The sequence below is a fragment of the Tinamus guttatus genome, unplaced genomic scaffold (genome assembly GCF_059628265.1).
Source record: "Tinamus guttatus ecotype Peru unplaced genomic scaffold, ASM5962826v1 Tinamus_guttatus_pri_ptg000226l, whole genome shotgun sequence".
In the NCBI taxonomy this organism is placed as follows: Eukaryota; Metazoa; Chordata; class Aves; order Tinamiformes; family Tinamidae; genus Tinamus; species Tinamus guttatus.
Window position 1 is genome coordinate 4,716,974 of NW_028288760.1, and position 25,501 is coordinate 4,742,474.

The 25,501-nt window shown below is 47.8% G+C and overlaps 1 protein-coding gene across 2 annotated transcripts in view; it reads left to right on the forward strand.

Annotated features, from left to right (window-relative positions):
• Nucleotides 1-7,285: 7,285 nt before the first annotated feature.
• Nucleotides 7,286-25,501, forward strand: part of PBX3 (PBX homeobox 3) — a 77,281-nt gene continuing 59,065 nt past the window's right edge. For both annotated transcript variants that reach the window (XM_088525414.1, XM_088525415.1), the window contains exons 1-2: nucleotides 7,286-7,554; nucleotides 8,314-8,387. In XM_088525414.1, the coding sequence (XP_088381540.1) occupies nucleotides 7,358-7,554; nucleotides 8,314-8,387 (271 nt within the window). In that variant the 5' untranslated portion in view covers nucleotides 7,286-7,357. The remainder of the gene's footprint in view (nucleotides 7,555-8,313; nucleotides 8,388-25,501) is intronic.

Sequence of the window (25,501 nt, forward strand, 5' to 3'; positions counted from 1 at the left end):
TCGGCTGACGTGCCCCACGGGCACCGAGCCCGGCCTCGCTCCACGCTCCCCATTGCCCAGGCCCTGCCCTCAGCTCTCCCCTTGGCCAGCCATTCCCAGACCTGCAGACTCCTCAGACAGCTCCTAGTGAAACCAGAGTCCGCTGGCAAATTGAAACTAATGGCAACTGTCCTGTTAAAGGAGTTTATAGAAATTAGGTTGAAAAATTAGGTTTCCGAAGGTTCTTACCGTTACTATGAAACTTCTTGAGAACCCTAGCAGCTCTCACCTAAAATCTACAAGAGGATATCAAAATCCATTTTAAACACGACATTTTATTCTGTTACTTTTGGCTCATGGAAAGCATAATCTCAAAGCTGTACAGGGCATTCACTTTGCATATCACACACACGGACCGATTACTGGAGTTTGGAGAAATAAAACCACATTGAGGGTTCAACTAAATACAGACCGGTTATCACTGGCTCATCTTCAACAGCGATTCTCACTCCCAAAAGGGCAAGTTGAAGACACCCTCGCAGGATGTGCTACAATCACAGAGCATAAAAAAAAACCTTCACCAAAAATGCTTTATTTGTCCCTTCCATACTTTAAAATACGTCACGTATGAGACCCATGAAAATTTACTCACAGACCTGTAAAGAAACAAACATAGAGGATAAAAATCAGAGAAAGCTGTTAGCAACTAAAAGAATTCTGCTGTAGGAAAGAGCAGAGAAACTTTGAAATTTCAGTTGTTTTAATATGGGAAATAAAATAAATAAGTAAACAAACAACCTTTGGTACAAATGTCTAAAAGCAGCTGCAAATTCTTCCTCCAACCAAAATCTTCCAACCAAATCCTGCAAGGTCATTTTCCTCTCCAATTGCAAAAATACAAGCTGAGAAGCAGGAAAAAAAAGCAAATCCTCTCTGTTATACTGCAAAGAACATGTCATAATAAGAATGTGTCATTATCACAGCTCACATGTTTTCAGAGGAAAAAATATATAAATTAACTGGCCCCCAAACTAATTATTAAAAAGAAAAAACCCTATTAAGTATACAGGAAAATATTTCAAGCAGAGACGAGACTTCTACAGTGTGCACCTTGGATCCAAAACAATTACCAATAATCTCAAAAGGCTGCAGGTTGGAAGAACTGTGTAACGTTACATGTCACGTCCTGGCTCAAGGGCCTCCACAGTCACCGGGCTTAAACACCTCTCTCTGACTGCGGCTCTTTAAAGCGATCTTAAAGAGTAATGAAAAAAATGGGTGCATTAGAATAAAGAATTGATTTTCCCTCCACGTTACACAAGCTGAAAAAGAATGGTGAGAATATACTTCAAAATTTATGACTCAGGTTATATGAAATAATTTCATAGTTAACTTCTGTCTGCACTCATGGAAGAAATGGTTCTGGTTATCTACAGTTCCAGCAGTACAAATAATCAAAATCCTTGAATGTCAGACTCCTGTGCATGCAGGATAAAGGAAAGCGGACCGAAAATATGAAAATTCAACCTGATATTTCAATGCAAGCTCAAGTGCTTATAGGAATGCTTATTTAGAGAAGCTGTCATTCATGCTTTGTGCCCTATAATTAAAAAGTAAATATATTAGTCATTTAAAGAGGTGCTCTTTCATGAGTGAAACTGAGATTTGAAAATTAAGATGAGAAAACACATTACACACAACTTCCAACAATACTTTGCTGGTTTACAAACCTGTAAATCAATCTGGCATTAGATGCTTTCCCATATTTACAATGGGAATTGAAAATTATCTTGGAATTTATCTACATTTTTGTTGTCAAACCAATCTTAATGCAAATTTTACCAGCTCCAATATTTTATTTATTGAGCTTTGGGGAAGGAGGGAGGGAGTTTGGGAGTTTACAAACAGGCAGCCTACTAATTGTCCTCCGGTCTCGTCAAATCTTCATTTGACTGGGGGAGAAGCTGATCCTCAGGTACCCACCTTAACCAGCTAACCTGAGCTGCTCTGCAGCAAGATTTTAAGGAAATAAATAAGTATATAAAAATACAGAGATTATAAATTAGGGCAGACAAATCTGTATCTAGACTCATGCCTGCAAAGAGCATTCTATCAATATAGCGAAATGCTAATCTCCTAATTAACAACCTAATTAGGTAATTATGGCTTTGCAGAGGGATGCCTAAATGAAATATGACAACATGGTCACCTCTTTATACGGCACCTGTGGGCCTTTTCAGCTGTCACTGCAAAGAGTGCAATATCAATTTGAACAGATGACAAAGTGTTGTCATTTTTCATTCTGATATTGTACTGAATGGCTTGGAGAGAGGCAGTTTAGAAAAGCGGCACCTTGCCTGGTTTTTGCCTAATCTAAATATGTGCAAACACTTTGCTTCATTTTTAATGTCGACAATTATAGTTTTTTTTTTCATAATGGCTAGCACGCATTACTTAACATACACGTTACACATACCATGTCATATAATCACATCGACATGACCCAACACACTGAAATTACTATTGCTGATTTCACAGTAGATATGTTAATCAGAAATTATTATTCAGGAAAAATAAGAGTATTTGACTTTGTTTTTCCACAGGTAGAAGCTGATTTTAAATAATGTGTTGCAATTTTCAATTTCATCTTTACTGCTGAACACTTTTCTTTCACTAAAAGAAATATGGGACAGTAGGCGCTGCCAGTAACCTGCTTAAACCTACTAGATTTGCTAACAAATTAATTATTTTCTTTTTCCTTGGATAGAAGGTTGAAAACTTAGAACAACTGCGCAATAGCTTGACATAGAACCATGATTTTTCATTCACATGCCTCAAATGCTCTGAAGACAATTTACTAAACTTTAATACTCCTAAGATGAATGAATTAAACACCTCTTGGCAAAGATAAGTATAAAAGCATAGGCTCAAATTCCTCAAATGTTAGACTAGACCTTGTTTTGTCTCATCTCATTGTAGTATTTAGGAGCCTAAAAACAACTAAATAAATAAATTTTACAAACACCTTCACTTACACTGTTTCACATGTTCCCTGTACAAACTTCAATCCAATCAAACCAGAAAGCTTTGATGTGTTATTTTTCTTTTTTTTTTTCTTTTTGCTGATGCATTTACTGAATGAGACAGGAGACTTTTTAAGGCCACCTGCAAAGTTCTTTCAGTTACCCACTCACAGTCCTGTTACACTGAGGGGCACCTGGTTCACCCACCTGAAACCCATTAGCTACCAGACCATGCAACAGAAACCTGTATTGTTGAGCACTGCCTTAGTCTAATCTCAAAACTTCTATACTTTGGTGCAACCATAGGACAGAGTTTTTAGCTGAAAAATCCTACCATCACTCCAACTACCTGACACAGCTTAGAATTACACTCTAAATTCCTGTCTTACAACAGTACTGTCAAAAAAAGGAATGTCGCCAACAGGGTGTTTTTCTTTTCTAGATAATTTATTTTTACAGCTTTTTCTGAATAGGTGTAGTTAGGTAGTTTTCAAACATACACTAATCCTTTCCACCCATCCCTGCTTTCCAGGTAAGGTCCTCATGGTGGTACCACGTTTCAGTCACCCATAGCCTTAGATGAGGCAGCCAGCACCTTTACGAGTACTTGATATGAAGAGCTCATTTTGCCTGCACCAAAAGCTTATTCATGAACGAGATTCCTGCTCCGAACGCTGAACACAGGACCTTGTCATGAATAAAGTTTACTGCAATGCATGCACCTAACGGTACAGAGGAATAAAAGGGACACACACAAAAAGCAGATTACTAGAATTCAACTCCAATTATTTTAAAGAATCCTTTTGTTTCCAACATGGACTTTTTTTTTTCCTTTCAAATAACAATTTATGGCACCTTTATATTCTTTGTTTACCATGCTATAACTATTGAATTGTTGGCCCTTCTTCCAAGGGCACAAAAAATACCCTCAAGGAAGTTTGTTGTGTTTGCAGAATTACAGATTTAGACACAACACTTCTCAAGCAACAAGGAAACACGCCAGCGATTTGGCTTGTGCTCCTGTAACAAAAGAAACCCAACTTATAGACAATGGATAAGTAATATCACAACTTAATAAAGCTCCTCAACAGACACACACACACAAATAATACTAAAACCCATATTGCCAACGTTGTCAGAGGCACCTTTTGACAAAAACCTCCTTGGCTGCTCAGACTTCAGATGAACGGGGCCCTGCTGCTGGCTAAACGTTGGGCCGCACGTGCACTGAGAGCCCCTCGCGCACAGGCAGCGGGAGAGCACGGACACCGCGAGCGCCCCGGGACACCGGGCCCTGCACCAGGACGGGCACCCAGAGCAAACACGAGCTCTCCCGCCACGTCCCAGCGAGGGCTCTCGTTCCACCAACGCTCAAGTCTGGAGCTCAGCCGATCCCCAGGAAAACCGCCCTGCAGAAGGGGGTGGATAGAGCGGACAAGGGTGTTTGTTGTGTTTGTGTGAAATGGGCTAACAGACAAAAGAGAAAAAGAAGCAAAAACGAAGACCTGGAACGCAACTGAAAGAGTCGTTGAGGCAGCGGTTGCAGCTCAGCACTGCAGTCGTTTCTGTATCCGGTAACACACAGAACCCGAGACAACAGTCTCAACCACACGGACACGCACACGGGTGTGAGTGCACACCCCAGCACGACGCCGGGAGCGGCCCCGCACACACGGAACTCGGGAGCACAGACGGTTCCGCTCCCAGCGCTGCAACCACCCGACAACGGCGCAAACCGCAGGGAGCGGCGGCGGAGCCCCCCGGGCCACGGCGCGGCCCCCGCCCCCGGAGCGCCTCCCCGCGGGCGCCCGCACAGCAGAACCGCCCGGTGCGCAGCGGGGTCATCCCCAGCGGCCCGCCACAGCCCAGAGCGGAGCCGGGCGCGGGAGGCAGCCCGCGGGCACGGCGGCACGGAGGCCCCGCTCCCCCACGGCCCCGGCCCCGCTCCCCGCGGCCCCGGCCGGCTCCCCGCCCCGCTCCCCGCGGCCCCGGCCGGCTCCCCGCCCCGCTCCCCGCGGCCCCGGCCGGCTCCCCGCACTCACGGGCCTGGCGCGCCGGGCTCCGCCGCTCCCCCGCCGCCGGCCGCGCTTCCGGCCAGGCCCGCGCGGGACCCGGCAGCGCTGCGGCGCCGCGACCCGGAAGTGCCGCGCCGGAAGCGCGCGGGCGGGGCGCATGCGCGCGGCGGGCGCGCGCCCGCTCGGGCGGGGTTCGCTGTGGGGCGGGGCCGCCGCCGCCGCCCGGGGCCCCGGCCGCCATGGCGGGATGCGCTCCCAGGGCCGCGGCGGCTCCGCCACGAGCGGCACCGGCGGCCGAGGCAGGAGGGGGCAGCCCCGCTCCGCCGGGCCGGCTCGCTGCCCGTCCCCGCCAGGCCTCGCACCGGGCCCTCGGCAGCGCTTCCCTCCCGTGTCCGCCCGCGGCCGCGCCGGCGTGACCCCGGCCGTGAGCGGCGCGGAGAGCCCTGCCCGAGCGGGCGGCGCCAGCAGCAGTGAGAACAGCCGGGGACAGCGGCTCTAGCGAGGCGGCTGGCGGGGATCGCCACGGCGCGAGCGGGCACCGCGGCTGCCGCCAGGGAAAGAGCCGCAGAAACCGGCCCAGCTGTTTCAGCGGCCGTTAGACTCGCTCGTTGCTTTTGGGAAATATTCCAAATAATAATGAGATTTTGGAGCAGCATTCTTAATGAGCCTGGGTGACACTAAGAACACATTTGTTGAGACCAGAAAATGCCGCAATGATTAGGATGAAAGATAATGAGAAACACGTTAATTGCTTGGAGGGCCATTCTGAGAGCAGCTCCGCGAAGCAGAAGGAGCCCAGGGCAGCCCGGCAGGGCCCGCGCGGGACGCGGCAGAGCCGCAGGCCGGGGCGGCGGCAGCACGGCGCGCTCCGCCCGGGGGAACGGGGACGGCGGAGCAGGACGCGGGCTCTGCTGCAGCCGCGCGCCTCGCACGGGGCTGCTCCGGAGCCGGGGACCCCGGCGGGGCCTCGCGCGCGGAGCGGGCCGCGCCGAGGAGGCCGCGCGTTGCCGTGGCGACGGCAGGGGCGGGCAGCGGCGCTCGCCCCGGCCACGTGACCGTTCGAACGGCCCAATGGGAAGTTCCCGCGCGGGGGGGAGGCGGGGCGCGGGGGGCGCCGCCCCGGCGGCGGCGAGTGGCCCGCGGAGCCGCCGCGCCCGCCCCCCCGCGCCGCCATTGGCCGCGGCCGCCGTCGCTCCGCGCCGCGCGCTCCCCGGCGGGCGCCCCGGCGGCGGGCGCGGCGGGAGGGCGCCCCGCGCAGCCGGGGCCGCGGGGCGGGCGGCGCGGCGGGGGCGGCGCGCGGGGCGGCGCGCGGGGCGGGCCGGGGCGGGCGGGGGCGGCGCGGCGCGGGCGGCCGCGTCCCTCTCGCGCGCTGCCGCTCGCCGCCTTCACAGGGTGACACGTCTGCAGGGTGAGTGAGTGGCATTGGCAGCCTGTCAATCCCTCACCAGAGCGGCCATCAAACAACATAAAACACACACAGTCACCGGGCGGCCGCGCTCATAAATTCCAGCTGGCTGATATTTTTGCACATTGCTTTGCAGAGAGTGTGTAATTAATTTTTTTACAGTTCTTTCCCCTTTATTTCCGCTCTTTTCTTTGCACAAGTTCAAACTTTTGATTGCTGCTATTTTACCCCCGTTGCACAGTGACTTGGGATCATTTGTTATTTTTTAGGGGGGAGGGCAATTAATTTTTTTCCCTCTGTGATTGTGTTTTCTTGGCTTTTTTTTTTTTTAATGTTGCAATTTGGGGGTGGGGGTGTCCGCTTGGTTTGTTGTGTTTTTTGCTGTTTGCCACCCTCCTAACTTCAGGATTTGAAAGCAAGTTTTTTGATTTTTTTTTTAATTTTGGCTTTTTGCAAAGAAGATTTTTGGAGAAGTGGGGAAAGACATAAAAGCAACAATAAAAATAAAACGGAAAAAAAAAAGGAAGGAAAATTTTAAAAGCTTTGGAGGAAGATTGTAACCAAGGAAAGAAAACTGCAAAGAAACCTTATCAACTCATTTATCCAAGCCACAAATATTACGATGATGAAAGAAGATTGTAACTAAAGAAGAGAGTGATTTACTGCACTGGGAAGGAGAAGAGAGTGGAATAAACAACTGAGAACCGGTCACACAAATACTGATTTTTTTGTTGCTGCTGTTTGGTTTTCTTTTTTTCTTTTTTTTTTTTTTCCTCTCTCGTGCGTGTGTGCAAGAACAGAATTCCCGGCCAGGAAGGCGCTGCCTGCGGGAGCCCCAGCTCCACCGCGGTGCTGCCGCGAGGCGCGCGGTCCGTGGGCGCCGCGAGGCTCGGCCGTGCCGCCCGCGCGGGCACTGAGCGGCGGCGCCGCCGGGAATGGACGAGCAGTCCAGGATGCTGCAGACTCTGGCCGGCGTGAACCTGGCTGGCCACTCGGTGCAGGGGGGCATGGCTCTGCCTCCTCCCCACGGACACGAAGGGGCAGACGGCGACGGCAGGAAGCAGGACATCGGCGACATCCTCCATCAGATCATGACCATCACTGACCAAAGCCTGGATGAGGCACAAGCAAAGTTGGTTTCGTCTAATTAAACCTTGTCTATTTTTTTGTGTGTGTGGTTTTTGTTTCTCTCCTTCCTGCTCCTCTGTGGAGACCCGGAGTCTCACATTAGAGCAACTTGTTAATGCTGTCGGGGAAATTGCAAGCAGCAGAGGCAGAATCAAAGTTGCTATTTAATGATTTTTTTAAAGATATATAAAATAAATATAGGAGCAGGCGATGCTTATACCATTTTTCTGTTCCGTTTTGTTGCACTCGTGCGCGGAAGGCTGTTGCTGCTCTGTTCCCGTTCTCATTTCCATGTCTTTGGACACTGTGGCTGACACTCGTGCGGAATCCCCTCCCGCGGCACCTCTCCGTGCTGCGGGGGGCTGTGATTTCTTGCCTACAAGTGTAACTTTTCTTTCTTTCCTGCTCTCTGCCCCCGGCGCGGCGGCAGATGAATTACAAAGCTGACAAGATATTGCTGCAGGGGGAAAACCCTCGCTGTTTTAAATCACAGTAAATACAAAACAAAGAATGTTAACTCGGGAAGTTCCCCCTTCTCCTTAATAAATCAGTTATAATATCGCGGAAAGGAGCGGGGCGGGCGGTGATTTATGGGCGCGGGCAGCGCGCGGCGTTAGCGCGAGGCGATGGCGACGGCGCGGGGCGGCCGCGGGGCGCGGGGCCCGGCTCGGGCCGCGCTTCGGGCCGGGGCCGCCGCGCGGCCTCTCCCGGCCGGGCCCCGCCATGTTGCCGCCCGCCGCTAACGCCGTGTCCTCTCTTGCAGGAAGCACGCGCTGAACTGCCACAGGATGAAGCCCGCCCTGTTCAGTGTCCTCTGCGAAATCAAGGAGAAAACAGGTAGGAGCCGCGGCCGCGCGGCGCCGCCTCAGCGCCGCAGCCATCTTTGATCCCTCCTCCGCGCCGCGCCGCGCCGCGCCGGGCCGCGCCGGGCCCGCAGCGCCGCTCACCTGCGGCCCCTCCGCGGGCAGCGGCGCCCGGCCCGGGCTCGCCCGCGCAGCGCGGGGCCCGGCAGCGCCGCGGCGGCCGCCCCGCGGAGCGCTCAGAGCGGCTCGCGCGGCGGCCCGGGAGGCGCGAGCGGAGCCCGCCTGCCTCACGCGCAGTTTGCGGGCAGCTGCTGCTGCCTCTATTTATTGTTACTATTTTTTTTGACAAGGTTAAATTTACAGATAAAGTCTGCCTTTTTTTTTTTTTATTTTTTAATTGAAAAGTGCTCCGTGGTGCATTAGAAGCATAACAACATTTATTGCACTCTAGCTTTAGAAATAAATACATGTGTAGGCTGGCTTTGTAGTTACCTCTGAAATTAAATCACAGTCCTCTCAATTGCAAACCAAAAAAAAAAAAAAGTAATAGGAAAAAGAAAAACCCAAAATAAGAAACATGAGCTCATCAGAAGTCTGAAGCAAGAAGCCTAAAGGTGCCGCGTTCTCAGTGAATTGCCTCACTTTATGTCCAAGGGTTTATTTTGCTACCGGGGATGCACTTCAGCTTGTGCTGACAGCCGAGCACCAGGGTATCGACTGTGTGGCCAAAATGAAGATTGATTCGGCGTGGTGCTGCGCGGCCGGGCCGGGGCTGGCGCCGCTGCCCCCTTCCCCGCGCAGCCCGCGGCCCTCGGGGCTCCGCGGCGCGCTGGGCTCGGTGCCCGGCCCGCAGCCCGCCCGGGGCCGCGGCCTCCTGCAGCAGGAGGTTTCCATTAGGGCAGCCGCAGGTCCGGCGAGCGCCCTGTGTGCACAGGCTCAGCCTCGCCGTTTGAAAGGCAAGTGTAGCCAGCCGCGTGTCAGAGGTGAGCGGAGAAGAAAAAAACAAGTCTTTTGAGAAACCGGGATTACTGGCAGAGGGTGTTTGGTGAGGCCGCTGCTATTTCAGAAGCGAGAGGGAAGCTGACAAGAGGTTTTGTGATTTGAAATGTTTTGGGGTGTTTCGGTGATAACTTGTAAGTTGAGATCCTGCCTTTGTGCTCCCGGCAGCAGGGCCAAGTTTGCAAGTTCTCTCCTTTGTAAAATAGCTCCGAAGCAACAAAGAGTGCGGGCCCAGAGGCGCCTGCCCGCGGCCCCGCGCGAGGCACCCCGCGATGCCCCCGTGATTGATGGGGACCTGCCACTCCCCAGAGTGTCCCCGCAGGGCCCCCCGCGCCGCGCGGGACTCCGCTCCAGAGCAGTTACCGCGGGGACCGTAGTGACCCTGCTAGCGCAGAGCAGAAGTGAAAATAAATCCCTGCATATTTCCTTTGGCCTGTTCTCGCGGGAAACGGTTCAAACAATTCTGGACTGGGAGGGTAAACAGTGAGATGCAACTAAAGCAGAGGTCTTCCTCCGCCCCCCCTTCATCGTCACTGGTTTTGGCCCAAATGCATCAGGGTGGCTGCAACTGGGTCACGCTCCCCCATTCAATTCCACATAATCCGAACTGAAGTTTCCCTTGGTGTTGGCAGTGGGAGCTGCACTCGTGGCTTTATTTCTGCTTCCTGGGAGGAGAGAGGTGAGAAGGGAGACCGTGCCCGTACGTAAAGTGTGACTGCAGTCATGTCTGTTCTGAAATGAGTAGTACAGTCTTTATTTCTTATCACAAATTCCCTTTTTTTAAATATTGCCGTAGTTTTCAGTGCAGTCGGTGAGGGCTTGGTGAGCCTGATAGTAGCAGAGACGTGAGGGCCTCCCCGGCCCCGCGGCCCTCGCGGGGCTCCTGCGCGTGGGGCGTTTGCACAATCTTCCCTTTCCTTCCAGCTTAAGGGCAGGCACCGAAGATTTTTTTTTTCCCTGTGGGGTATTTACCATGTACCAAGCAAATAAGTGAGTCTGCTGAATGTAGCTTGACATTTATTTAGGTTTTCAGAAGTGCTGCATAATACATGTAAGAGCTTACAAATATTAATAGAGCGGTATCTGCATTCTTAGAGGCAACCACAAGGTAGCATGGTTTCATAAAGACAACTAACTGCCACTTGTTTCTGTAATTAGTTCAAAGGAAAAGCAATACCCAATGTTTACTGCAGCCCCTACAATAGAATATGGAGATAAGCAAGCAACAGTCTATTGACTGTATTTTGTTATATTTTGTCTGTTCTCCGAGGTGTCACTTGGAAGTCTTAAAGTTACATTCTTAATGCGCAGTCACATCTGTTGCATACCTGTGCAGCAATCTGTCTTCGTTCGCGCCTACCAGTAGGGATCAAAAAACGATTTGTGCCTCTGTGTTGTTGTTTTTTTTTTTAAATATTTGCTATTGACTGACTAAAAAATCCTCCAGATTTATAATTTGATTAACTCTGCATTAATACATTGCTATACCTGAAGTACTGGTTATTCTCATGGAGATAGAAATGAAAATATATTAAAATGGTAGGGGAATTGCAATTATTTCCCAGTGGAATGACACATTATTAAGTCCTGGATTGTGCTGATAGATGATTTGGTTTTGTCTTCAAAAATCGGTTATGTAGGTATAAGCACATATTTATAAAAAATGTGTGTGTGTACACATACACTTATTTATTTGTTTTTAAAAAATCCAGCAGCTACAGTGATAGCTGCCAACCAAACCCTAATTTACTGTCACCACAAACCCTAAATAGCATTCATTTACTAGTAAAGCCTAATGGCATACATGATGGTTTGCCAGATTTGTGGCCTTTGTGAGGCTTCTAAGCAGGACTGACTTGGGAAGATCATAAAACTTAATGAACTTCTCGACTGCAGGAGGTGTCCGCAGGGGAAGAGAAAGGCCTGCTCGGCTGGTTGGGCTGGTTGAACTATTTTTTATGTCTAAAGAGAGAGGAAGAAAATGTTCATTAAAAATGATCTGCCCTCATGCAGAGTTTTGTTTCAAAGAATGAATAAAAAAAAAAAAAAAGAAAGAAGGCTACGAAAGCCAGGCGAATAGTGAAGTTAACCAGGAAGTTAATTCCTCGCTGTTCCCCATGTAAGCTAAACCCTTTATTTTTATTGCTACAACGGTACCTTGCCATGCAATGCCATTCCCGTGATTAAAGGGCTGTATCGCGTGTGCCCGTATTGCCGCGGAGCTCCTTATCCATGGAAATGGACCAAGACTCCCAGCAATGCCCCTTGTCAACATGCTGCGAAACCTCACACTCCCCATTAGAAACCAGCTTTAGCATGATTATTTTTGATATTTTTCTGCTCTAAGAAATCTGAAAATATTCTCTCTCCCCCCACCACCTTTTTACTGTGGTTATTTAAAAATTGAATCGAAGGATTGTTTCCTTACATATAGAATTTTCAACTTTCAATGTGTGCAAACTATCATTTAGTGCCAATAACTTGCAATAATATATAATATTATGCAATATTAGCAATCTTAACTGCACATTAAAAGATTTGCACGGAACAATGAAATGGCCCCGCTAGTACGTGTATGTATATATATGCATGCCCTCTCTGTAAGCTATTTTCTAAATATTAATTGTGATGATAGTGTTGTTCAGTGTAGCTATTCACAATTTTTCTATGGTGTCGTGGTGTTTTTATGAAGCCGCTAAGTGCATGTTCTGGATTTACCTTGACTCCATAAAGGAAGTCAGCATTGTGTACTATGTGCATACATCTTCAATTTAAATTGTTTGGCTCTTGCTGCCTTTCTTATGGTTCAGAATGCTTTTTTTTTGTCAAATCATTGGGTTTACTTTTGTTTTTTTTTTTTTTTTTAATTGTCAGTAAGTGTATTGCAAATGATGATGTGCAGTAGAATGTTAGCTCATTTACAGTCTCCTTATGGTAATGGCATTGCTTTTCTTCATAAATGTCCTACCAGGAAAAAATAATTTGAATAAAGTGTCTTGATTGTCATTTTGTCATCTGTTTCAAATACAGTCATAATCAGAAATCTATTTTCTTGGTGGATTTCTAACAGGCTTCTTTCTTTGGTTAAGAAAACAGGCGGCTTTGGGCATTATTTTCACTAATTCATGATACTTTGTCCTAGAGAACCTGTAACTACACTGTTCCTTCACACCATACTGTCATCACTGCTCCTTGCTATATTTAAATAACAATCTCCAACTTGATTATAAGGATCTGTGTTCTCAGGCCATTGTTTTTCCTCCCATGAAGGATAAATTTGGACTCTACTTGTCAATACTAATTTAAGTAGCAGTAGCAAATTATTTTATTTTACAGCTATGTTTCATGTGCTTCATTTTATTTTTGAATTTGATACAAGCTTTCTTATTTGAAAATATTAAAAGGTATGGGTTACTGTGTGGTGAATTTTAGGATGCTTATTGTAAGTTAAGGAATTTTTGCATTCAAAATAAATTCGCAGTAGGTAATGAATCCAAGAGGATTTTTTTTTCTCTCCAGGATTTAAGACATTAATTGAGCTCTATTTCTTTCTGCAGCATTTGGTGAAAGATAGCAAGTCGCATGATACGGATACTCTGCTGTCTGTTTTCAATTCAAATATTGATTTGTGCGAAACATTAATATGATTATATTTGCAGTCTAATGTAGACAAATATAAGCAGAATTACACATATTAAATTTTCAAATGTAATACAATGTTTAAATGCATCAGAAGGCTATATTAATAATTACATGGTAGAGCAAGACCGTCCAGTTTGCACCCGCCCGGGATTTTTGAGGGCTTTGCGCGTGTTGTACCCAGCCCTGCGCGCACGCCGGGTTGATGGATGCCTTTGCGAAGCCTCCGAAGGGCTAATGAATTTGTGCGCTGCGAGCGCAGGGCCGGGGCCGGGGCGCTGCGCGGCGGCTGCGCGCGGCCGCTTTGTTTGTTTGCTCAGCAGTCATGTTTAATGCTATTCGCTTATCAAGGTGATCAGCATGGCTCAGATAACACATGCCTGACACGGCCTGCCTTTTTTCACCATCATGTTGACCTTTTGTCACATTTGCTTTTCTCTGGTAGGCAATTCATGTCTTTAAGTATGAATGGAGTAAATAATTCACATCAATATTTAATATAAATTATTAAAGTTTCTGTCAGCTCTTATAGTTCATGCTTTTATAAAGTTAGAGTAGTTCATCAGCCAAACAGATGAATTGTGCTTCTCAGCTGGACATTAGAGCTCTTCCATAATGCTGTCTTTGCAGGGGAAGTAAACAGAGAATTAAATATGAAAGGAAATGAAGCTTCATTCTTGACTGCAATATATTTTTCAAGAATGCACATTCTTTAGAAAGGCTCAAAGTACTAGATGAATACCTATAATAATTTAATTTGTTGTCTCCATATTTTATTTTTGCCGTCATGCTGCATACAGAAATGCAGAAAACCCCACTGACCCCGGCGTTTTCTTTGACTCTTTGTTATTAGCCCTCTCTTCATGTTCCAACTGCCTTCCTGGGCTTACGTGGGCCTTATGAGTGGGTTTCCCTAATGCTCCTTTTCTATTTTTAAAAATTTATGGAGGGCATTAAGATGATGAAGTTTCAGGGTTTTTTTAGTCCTTGCCTATAAATTACAGTTTATATTTTGCAAATAAACTGATCGGTGATTGAAATAAGCTGAAAATATTTTTTAAAGAAAAAATGGTCTGATGCCGGAGTGTAACAGCTATAACATTTATTGCTTCAGGAATTTGATAAAAATAGCGTGTTTTGCATAACTCATAGTAAAAATCACACTTTACTTCCATTTTATAGTTTTTTAAGTGTCTCACTTTAAGTTCCTTTATTTAAGATCAGTACAATGCATATTGTGCAGTCATATGAACTTGTAACAATATCTGAATCGCTGCGTCTCACGCGTCCTACAGATCAATCACTTGGAAAGGGGGGTGGTTTGGTGTCATGTGTTTACAGGTCAAAACCTCTGACTATCCTTAAGTCATGCATCAACATTTAAAGCTAATCTCTTATTCTGTATTGTCCAGCAGGTGACTTTTTTCATATATTATTTGATTTTTAATTATTTATTGTAAGTGGAAATGGAATTTAACAACGTTATCCCGATTACATTTTTTTAAAAGAATAATAGTCTTTCAGTATATCCTTTTTTTTTTAATAAAGTCAATGAAAGCATCTAGAGATCTTCAAGGATACAATCTAAATTAAGATTCTAAACAGGCATTACAGATGCTGGTAACTTTGGCAATTATCATTTTGTTTGGTGAACAGTAGTAAAACAGTGTGCGGTAAAAGTGTTTAGAGAGAGAGGATAAATAAATTGAACAGTTTTGCAATGCAAAGTGGTTTGTGGTGTTTTTGAGGATTTCTTGGCTCTTGCTTAACTGCTATTGTGAAGCCTGGAGCAGATTTTCCCATTGCTAATGCCCTAGAAGTATTAATTCACTTTGATATGCTAATTAGAGGGCATTATGCAAGAAATGAGATTAAGTGGCAGCATGAAGCCATTTGCCTGTCAGTAAATTGAGAGCTTTAGCATCAGGAGGAGCTTTGTTTTTTCTGAGTTTCTCTTGGTTTTGCATATAAATAAAATTGATTGAAAGGTCTAGAGAAGCTTCTAGAACATTGGTGGTTCTTTTTCTCCTTCTATGATTATTTAAACTTCATGTTAAAGGCTTTCTCTGAATATTAATTGATCTAATGGGAGATACTGAACATGAAGAATTTCATTGTATTCTCAGTTACTGTACCTTAACAAAAGGAAAGTATTAGAATTCTTTGTGTCATCTGAGGTTTTTTTTGTGGTGTTATTTTAGATATATCTTACAGCTTTGTATTATAACCTCTTTGAGCGCTAACTGTTTCTGTGCTGAAAGCTCTACCTGCGCGGTGGTATTTTTGCCAGTTCTACTGTTTTTGAGGTTCGTATGATGAGGGCCTGAGCAAATGGTGGGCTTGGATTCCTGGGCGATCAGGCCTTGAGCATTTATCATCCCCACTCAGCCCCAGGATTTCCCATGATTTCTTATGTAAATCACACGTATATTTTCCTTCATTTAGGAAGGAAGGGGTTGTAATATTGACCATAGATTTTATTCAATTGCCAGAAACTGTGTTAAAGTAACATTAAGGGATTGACTTACAGCCATAAGAGCAAGGAAATTCGGAGTTAATAGTTAAACTCTGCCCTTAACTCAACTCATTGAACCTATTTATTAGAGCATATATGATACGTAGGATCACTGTGCTGAGACCTCTGCAGCATTAGGACGTTCTGGGATGACTCAAAGACAAGGTTTTCTGATTGAGTTCAGAATTCTCTGGGTTTTGTGGTTTTAATTCAGCCTTGGTGTTGCATTACTAGATTTTGTGGTTAGTTTTCCTTTTATAATGTGATTGTGAAATACCAGCGAGGTAATTCTGGGAATCGGGCGGCGAGCTCCCGGCAAGGCGAGGCACAACAAAGGCGGGCGCACGGCCGGGCGCTCGCGGGGCCCCGCGCGCCGCCGTCGCGCAGGCCGCCGCGCAGCAGCGCTCAGTGACAGGCCTTGTTACGAGCCCCAGCCGTTATTTAAAAGAAAGGAAAAGGATGAAGAATGCCCCAGAGCTGCGTGCGGGGCTGTTCGACTGGGTGCTCGTGGTCTCCCTGATCCTGGCAGCTGAAGTCTATCACTGTTGGGAAATGTTTAACATGAACCGCGTGAGACGCGGGCGGCAGAGGCTCGCGGGGAGCCGCGGGGCCTCTCGTGTCACGGCGACGCGCGCGGCACCGTGTGCGGCGGCCTCGGCCCGCGGGGCCTCGCGCCCGGCAGCTCCCGGCCCGCCGCCCCCAGGGAGCCCGGCAGCCACCTCAGCTATCGGGGCGAGCGCTTGGATGGGAACAGGAACAAAACTGCCCCCGAAACGGCAGAATCGGGCGCGTTCCTCCCCGAAAGCTAAGGAAAGCAGCACCGTCCCCAATGGCTTGTTTGAGTTTCGAGTTCTGAACAAAAGAGTTGAGCAGCGGCAGCGCCTTGCGAGCAGCCCGGCCTGCCGGCACGAGCGCCTTCCCCAGGGCCTGGTGCCGGTGCGGAGGGCACCGGGAGCAAAGCCCGTTCCGAGTGCGAGTCCTGCGGCCGCCGCCGCGCCGGGTGGCAGAGCTCCCGTGCTGAGCGCGTGAGGAGAGACGCGGCGCGAGGAGCGACCCGGCCGCCGGGGTGGCATGGGAGCGCTGCGCGTCCCCTCCTGCGTGCCCTCGTCCTGCCTCTAGAATGGGAAGGTTGCCCATCGGGAACGTGTGCGAAGACTGGGTTATACTGGCGTTACTGGAGCTGACTGGTTTTAAGGAGTACCGGCATAACTCAAATTGCTGGTAGAACTGTTTGCAGTGCCCACCGGGTTGGCGTTACCGTGGGCCTCGCGGGGCCGGGGCAGCGGCGCTCTCGGTTTCTCCCGGGACCGCCTGCATTTCTGGCTCCCATGCGACCTGCAGCCCACGTACCGGCCTGCTCCGCTTTTCTACTTACTTTGTTCAGTGCAAAGGGGATCGTTCGCTCACCGCGTGGAAGATCAGTGCTGCCTTTGGTGGTAACCATTCACAGACACGGTTACACAGCTGAGAGGGTGTTTAAAGCTTGGCTTTCGTGGGTTTGTTGATTAGAGAAGGAAGGGCGCTTTTAGCGAACAGGTGTAATTGCACAACACCAAAATGTTTGCTTATTTTATTTCCTTTGAGATCCCGGTGCAAGATTAACTGTCACTAGTAAGAACAAGTTACAGTAGATTGTGCAATGATTCTTATTTGACTTCAAGGATATATTTATTACCATTTTTGAACAAATTATACTAACATGAAAAGTTGTGGAAATGATTGTGCACTAGATAAGGTGATACATTACAGGAGTGGTTGGGTTTATGGAGCTTTATGCCGAGGTTTTCTCAGAAATTATAGCACAGTCCTGTCACTATAAAACCCGGAGATACAGTTGGTAATAACATGCAGTGGAGGTATTTTTAGGTTTTCACTTGTTATTCAAATAGAGTGGGAACTATCAGTTTTTCTACCTCGTATTTCTTTCCTTTGTTGCATTGGGTTAAGGAGAAAGAAGAAGGGGAAGGCAAGGCAGCCGCCGTGCTGCAGTCCTGCCGCGCCGCGCTGCACTGCGCCGCGCCACGCCGGCAGCGCCGGGCCCTGCAGGGGAACCTGCCTTGGTGCCCTGGTCCCCATCCCTGGTCCCCACATCCCCAGGCCCTAGGCCCCATCCCCGGTCCCCAGGCCCTCGCGGGCCGCACAGCCCCGGTCTTCATCCCCGGTCCCCGTGTCCCCGCGTCCCCAGGCCACATCCCCGGTCCCCAGGCCCTCGCGGGCTGCACAGCCCCAGTCTTCATCCCCGGTCCCCATCCCCGGTCCCCGTGTCCCCAGGCCCCATCCCCGGTCCCCAGGCCCTCGCGGGCCGCGCGGCCGCAGGCCTGTGCGGGTCCCGGCGCCGCGCGGGGCCGTGGGGCTCACGTGCCGCAGAGGCTTCCACCCTCCACAAGCAGCTGAGAATTTTTTTGTGAATTATTTCTTACTTCTTCTCCACTTGTTAGGGCAGTGACGTGATATCGATATGAAGCTTGGGAACTTATTGACTTGTTGGTTCTTGACCTTTTGACTGTGACCAAGTATAGAAATTGAATGTCTGAAAATTAAATGATAGACTCTATATACATAAATTCTTGGATGTCAGTGTATTACATGAACTAATTTCGGTTTACCTAAATTTATGGCATTTTGTGTTCAATAAAGGAAATATTTCTTCCTTTCAATATACGGAGAGTCTGATAATATTGTAGTTGCTAGCACTAAACAAATCAATTTTCTTCTACTGACTGATTATCATAACAGCTGCTGTTTAATCACCAGGACTGTTATGTAACTTTTAAACGTCCAACATTTTGGGCAGAGCAGGCGGCGGTGCCGGTGGGCTGCAGCCCTGCTGCAGTCCGCGCGGTGTTTGCATTAGAGCTTTATTCAGTTTAGCAACATTTAATAGACTGCGAGCACTTGCCGAGCAAACTGCCTACTTCAAAAGAAACCCCGAGTAACGCGCGGTGCTCGTCCTCGTGTCCCCGGGGAGGGAAGGGGTGTTTGCTTTGTGCTCTGAAAACGAGGGGCTGGTTTTGCGCTCCGGGAAGCGGCCGGCGGGGCCTGGCGGCAGCGCGGCCGGGCAGGGACGCGGCTCTGCGAGCGCGGCGGCGACGCCGTGGTCAGCACCAGTGTAAATATTTGTACAACAACCGTGTTCGACAGACTCCGATTCGATGGCAAAAATCTGCCCTGAACGCCTGGGTAAATATATGCGGAGGAACAGACGCCTATTGAGGGAGGAAACAATCGACTTTAGGTGCTTTGTTGTGGAAGTGGCCCCCAGTGCCGCTGCTGCGCGGAGCAGATAGCGGCGCGGGAAGGGGCGGCCGCCGCCGCCCGCTCCTGCGCCCGCACACGGGAACTTGTCAATGAAAGAAAAAGAACTGTAATCGCACATTTACATATGCTTCTAATTGTTGATTTGGGGATTTTCTATGAATATGGCTTCACAAAACAGATGCTGTTTAAGAAAAGGGGGAACATAATTTTGTGGGCAATGAATTAAGTGTTTTTGTGGCCCTCTCATCCGTAGCTAGGAGCAGTTTGTGGACCGCGTCTGTGAACGCCGCTCATAATTGTTTTTCACACATAAGTTATGCAAATGAGCTTTTATGGCAACTGGCATAACAATTAGCATCCTCCAGCAATATTTTAGCAGGTTAATTGCAAAATTTCTAAATTGTACATCTGACTTGTTAATTAGGCATGACAGAGGTGGTAAAATAGTTATCTTCAGGCAGTGGCAGCCAGGAGCTGCTTGAAATGCAAAGAGCAACGATTGATTGGATGTGAGGGCTGCGCTGGCGGGAGCGGGGCCGCGGCGGAGCGCCGAGCCGCGCTGCTCCGCGCCGCCGCCGCCTGCCATTTGCAAGGGGCCGCGCGTGCCGGCAGCGCCGCGGCCACGGCAGCGCTGCGCCCGCTGCAGCGCGCGCTCAACGGCCACCCCTGCCGCCTGCCGCGCTCCTGGGATGTTCATTGCAGTTCACAGGCTTTGCTCGCTCAGCTTGTTTCTCTTAAATCCTTGCTTTCACGTATCTTTGTGTGTCTTATAATATTAATCGTATTAAAATATAAAAAACATAATATTTGTAATAATCCCTTTTTAGGCTTGCAGAGGTATGTGTGAATGATGAAAAAAAAGATTGTAATGTGAAAGTCTTCATCCTGGGATGTGTTCGAATATTCCTGTAGCGACACGGCCTATGGCAGGTCATAATGCATGCTGCAGACGTAGTGTGCTGGGAGCATCTTTTCCATCCTGGTATTTTTTGGATAAGTTTTGATTTCTCTGACTGCTGATTTTGATACAAAATTCAGGTGTCTATGCTGTTCTAATATTTAATAAGTTAATGGTGATATCAAATAGGAAAATAATGCCCCCGTGCAAGCACCTCTGGGATGCAGGGGAGCCATCGGCGTGCTAGAGAGCTTTGTTTGGTTGTGCCATTTGTCCTTAGTTTGCTGGCGCGCTGTGCATACTGCGGCTTGAGTAAAGTCAGTCAAATTTTAGTGTATAATACCAGTAAGCAAAAAGAGTATCAGCTTAAGCACGTGGGAAATCTCATGTCCTCTTTTTCTCTATATGCATTCTCTTGATTTAACCACATGGTTTTAAAAATTGGGATGTTATATTTTCATTTAAAAAGTAAATGTTCCTGCATGCATAACTGTTCTAATATTTTACATTTTCTTGTGACATGTGTATATGGAGTAAGTGCCATTTATGATATGTTGTCATCAATAATTTTGTCACAGAGAATAAAAGCCTTTAAACTCATCCACCCACTGGAACGTTTTATCATATTTATTTTAAGAGATATGAAATTAGCAGAACAATTGAGCTCTTTGTATGTGGGAGATGCAAATGTAACTGAATATTTACCTTTAATGAAGGGCAGCATAAATATCGCAGTATCAATAAATTATGTGCAGTAGTAGAATATTCTATAGACACCTCATAAATATATTTTTTTCCCTAGATTCTTGAACTGCATTGTCTTTTAGTGCTGTTTAATTTACAACCAGCAGTGAAATTAAATATTGGTTAACTTTTTGGAACGATCTGTTGCAATTAGAAATTACTGGATTTGGAATAGGGGTAAAACATGTTTCCAGATCATTGCGTTTACCGATTAAACGCTCACTTAGTGTGCCCAGCAGTTTGAGGAAGAGTTTCCTGCAGTAATGCTTCGGTAGGTAGTGCTGGGCTGGAGCAACTGTCGTGACGCGCGCGGTTTCCGCGGGGAGCGTTCCAGGTGCGTTACGGCTTTTGTCCTGTCACTGCGCGCGGCTCGCGCGGCGCAGGAAGGTGCAGAGCGGCGCGCGGCGCGACGCACACAATACGGAAACCCCTAACGAGCGCGAGCGGGGCGGGCGCCGCGAGGTAGCGTGTGCGCTCCTGCAAGTAAATATGCTCTGCAGTTTAAATGTGCATCACATTTTAACTGTCCCAATATTGATCATCCTATAGAGGAATTATATTGAAGTCTACTAGTTATTAGTGTAAAGAGGGTCAGAGGCAGAGCCTGGTACAAAGCAAGTGCTCTCATGGTAATGATGCTGCTATTTATAGATCCCCATTTCATTAGTTGCAGAGTTTCAGGGAAGAGATTTTCTCTAGGGGAAATGGATACTTGAAGTTCATTTTCTTCCTGATGCACATTAAGGCAGGAACGTGAACAACCTTCAGCATAGGACACAGGAGTACAAGATTTTGCTCGCCTGTTTTTCCCACATACACTCCTGGTAGCATACAGTGCACATTTAAAATGGCCAGCTGGTTTTCTCTACGAGCTTCCTTTCCAAATGCCTTTTAGGATTTCTTTTTTTTTTTTTTTTTGTCAGAAGAATTTTTTTTTCCCCTGAAGGAATTTTCTGCACATTGGGCCCGGTGCCAGCAAGCCGACTAGCGTTACAGGCCTTGGCTCTGCACAACTAACACATCTGGATCACCTGACTTACAGGAGTCTTGGTGCAGCTGTCAGTCAGGGCCGTGTGTTTGCTCACGGCACCTCCAAGGCAAGACCCTCAGCTCATCAAAAAGGCTGCTATTTGCTGATATTTGCTAATAACTGCAAACAGCGCTGTGCGCCTCTGAAAACGCAATTGTTTAACCACCCTTAGCTTTCTCCTATGAAATTCAGATAATCAGTGTTATAATTTGTGCATGCCTAAATTTCTAGTGCTTTCCTTCTTGGAATTCTTGACATCTTGAATTTTTTTTTTCTCCTTTAAGAGAATATTTACTTAGTTAGTATTCACTTAATTAGAACTGACTGTTTAATGTTTTCTGGGAGGGTATTTATGGTATTTTCTTTGCCATATTTGCATTCCAGAAATTAAGTCCCCATGCCATTATTCGGCAAGCCTTTCATACATTAGAATGATGAATTGAAAGCAGAAATGGGAAAAAGACTGCAATGCAATGAAAATTTAATCAGCGTCTTCTGCTGCTTTAATAAGGCAAATAATTCTTATTGGCCGCTGCGTTAAGGTTTCTAATATTTAATTCATAACAAACCTTGCATTATTCTGCAGCAGCATCGACAGCTCCACTTTGCTGCCTGCCAACAGGCAACCATAAAAACTTAAAAGCAGATGTAAATGTCTGAAACAAGGAGAATGATTGGATCTAAAGCGGTCAGAAAAAATCAACAATATTGCCAGAGAGTTTGATAAATCTTTACACACACTTTAGCAATGTACAAATGATATTAATTAAGCTCATTAAATGTGTTGATTTCAAGAATTTGAGGTAACTATTTTGAAATGTGTTATTTTTTAGTTCCTGCAGGCCCCCAAAAGAAAACTGATGCTCTGCCAGCACTGTAACGATGCTTATTGCTAGTCAGCTTGAATGATATTATAATTCTGGAAGATTCAGTTAATTTTTATATTTAGGATATCTATTATATTGCAATGGTAAAATTGTTGTCATTTGTCTTATATGTGTGTCTAATGCTTGAATTAAGCAAAAGAGCAACAGCTCATTCCCATAATACTATTTCCACTATCTCTTCCTAATGCTAATGTTAATTGATTAAAAAATATTGCATCCATTAGTTTTTAAATCTTGTCCTAAAGCTTTTTTTCCGACGCGCACATGCATGTATCCTGGAGCGCAGTTCCGCGCGGGGTTGCAGCGCGCTGCGGGGCTGCACGTGCATGCGCGGGGCTGCGGGGCTGCAGCGGGGCTGCGCGGGCGCGTGGCAACCTGCCAGCGCTAGGTGCAAGCTCTCGTTACAGAGCAGGGTTGCGCCTGCTCTCATTTCGTCTTGAAATGGCTTAATTGGTGTCAGCACCCCAGGGATAAAGGCCTCGAACACTGAAATCCACACGATTCACCCTGTCTCTGCTCAGCGTAGGGAAACTGGTAACAACTGGTGGTGAATGAGGAGCGAGCGGTGCTGTAACAATACTCGATGATGTTTGGGATGACAGAAATTAATACGCACTTGCTTGAAGAAAGCAATGATTAATGGCAGCGAGCAAGGGAATGCTGTCCCTCCTTTAACTCCACTTTGATGGGGATTGAAAAGCAAAAGGCTGTTTTCATTCTCTCTCGAAAGCAGAGGTCATCCAGAGTACATTACAGCAATTTTTCCTCTCTGTTTTTTATTTCATAAATATTATGATAAGCATAGATTAGATGGATTTTTTTCATGGAGGCTTAAAGGGATATTTTATGCCTGTTTGCTGTTTGTCCTTAACAAAGAAATCGGCTGCTTCTATTTCCATGTTGGATGGTATTACTTTGCAGTGGGATAATTAGTATAATTAAGAATTTAAGCAACTCACCATCGTGTTAGTGTCTCCATTTTACACAGGGCATTTCCCGGGCGTCGTTCGCGGTGCTGACAGGTCGGAACGAGGCGAGGAGGCTGCGGAGAGGGAAAAACAAAGGGGGAGAGGGTTAAAAATCCAGGATTCCTCTTTGCATTTCTGATGTAAATATATTGTGCAAGATCCTCGCACTTGTCAGCGGCTTTCTTAGCTATTTGATAAAAAATCTTTATTCTACAAGAAGACTGGGATAACACAACAGTGCTTTGGATAATGAATTCTTCATCTAAGCAGAACTTTAAAACAAAGTACAATGGTGGCATTTTTTTCTTTGAGTGAGAAGGCTGATACGTCTTGGGGATCCGACAGGAAGACATAAATTAATAGAGTTCTGGAGATCAGTTTCTCATTAATAATCCATTTTGTCATGGTTCTTGGCATTGTCAGCCTAGTAGCTGGTTCATATTTTGCTAAAGGATAAAAGCACATGATGTCTTAAGGCACAACATAAGGAGAAGGAGTTTATCATCTTTTGGAAAACTATCTGTGGAAAAAATAGATTGTTTTGCAGGAAATAAATGTCAATTTCAAGTCTTATGCATTTTTAATCTTCAAAACAGATTTTTTAATCTATACAGTTGCAAAAATAGAATGAATCTTGAATTGGAAGAGTTCTTTTGCCAGTAGTCATGGCTTGGCCCGATTTTGCCCTTTCTTTTAATCTTTTTTTGAGGGGGGTTAGGTTTTTTTTGAAATTACAGTGCATCCCCCGCGTTTCATAGTGAATTTTCAGCATCCCTGGCAGATTGCATCCAACCGAAAACACAGAACAAAAATGATGGGTTTTCTTTTGAGCAGGGGCGATGCCACCATTGCTACAATCGCCTTCCCCGGGAACGTGGCACACGTTCCCCAGACCCATATATATCTTCTCAGTGTTTCCAAAATTGAAAAGGTTGCCTTGTCGTGACAGTAATGACGTCAATTGGAGACATCTACCTTTTAAAACCCTAAATACAGCATTTTATATGTTTAAAGATAGTAGCTGGCTGGCAAACAAAATAGCCATTTGAAAAGCGCTCGGCTTGCTGTCATCCCAAGTAAGGAAGAGCTGGGGTCTGATGTAGCTGCGTATCCTTTATTTTATACACTGAGAAGTGACATAATGCAGAGCTCCAGGAAGCGGGGCTGCGCTCGGGAGGGATAAAGGGGAGAAGCAGAAAGAAGACGCTAGCCCAGACAGCTTAGTTGTAGGATTTAACTGGGCTCGAAGATTTATAATTTAATCAAAGGCAAATGGTTTACTAAAAAAAGCTGAGAGGGAGAGAGGGGAAGGATCTGGAATAGAGCTGAAGGGGAGCCAGGACCTGCAAGTGTGCAGATGGGGCAGGATGGGAGCAGCCCCACGGATGGGGCAGGAAGGGAGCAGCCCCACGGATGGGGCAGGAAGGGAGCAGCCCCATGGATGGGGCAGGAAGGGAGCAGCCTCATGGATGGGCAGGATGAGGAGGTGCCGGAGCAGCCCCATGGATGGGCAGGATGAGGAGGTGCCGGAGCAGCCCCATGGATGGGCAGGATGAGGAGGTGCCGGAGCAGCCCCATGGATGGGGAGGATGAGGAGGTGCCGGAGCAGCCCCATGGATGGGCAGGATGAGGAGGTGCCGGAGCAGCCCCATGGATGGGGAGGATGAGGAGGTGCCGGAGCAGCCCCATGGATGGGGCAGGATGAGGAGGTGCCGGAGCAGCCCCATGGATGGGCAGGATGAGGAGGTGCCGGGGCAGCCCCATGGATGGGGCAGGATGAGGAGGTGCCGGGGCAGCCCCATGGATGGGCAGGATGAGGAGGTGCCGGAGCAGCCCCATGGACAAGGCAGGACGGGAGCAGGCGCCGGAGCAGCCGCCCGGCCCGTCGGTGCTGCCGGCACCGTCCTGTGCAGCGGGTGGCCGGGAGCTGCACCAGGCCCCGGGCTGTCCCGACGCGCCGTGGCGACGCCCGCAGCGCCGGGTACGTCGGGGTGCTGGTGCCCCGGCCCCGCGGATGGTCTGCGGGGCGGGGGAGAAACCTGGCAGGGCCGCGTGCCGGGATGCCGGGTGATCCACGTGGACCGCCTCGTGTTGCTGCTCTGTTCGCCTGCACACGCTGCACGCTGCCGTCGGGCCGCGCGCGCTGCGGGCGGAGGGAGCGCAGGAGCTGCGCCCGGCGCGCGCGGCCCCGCGGCGTCACCCATCCGGGG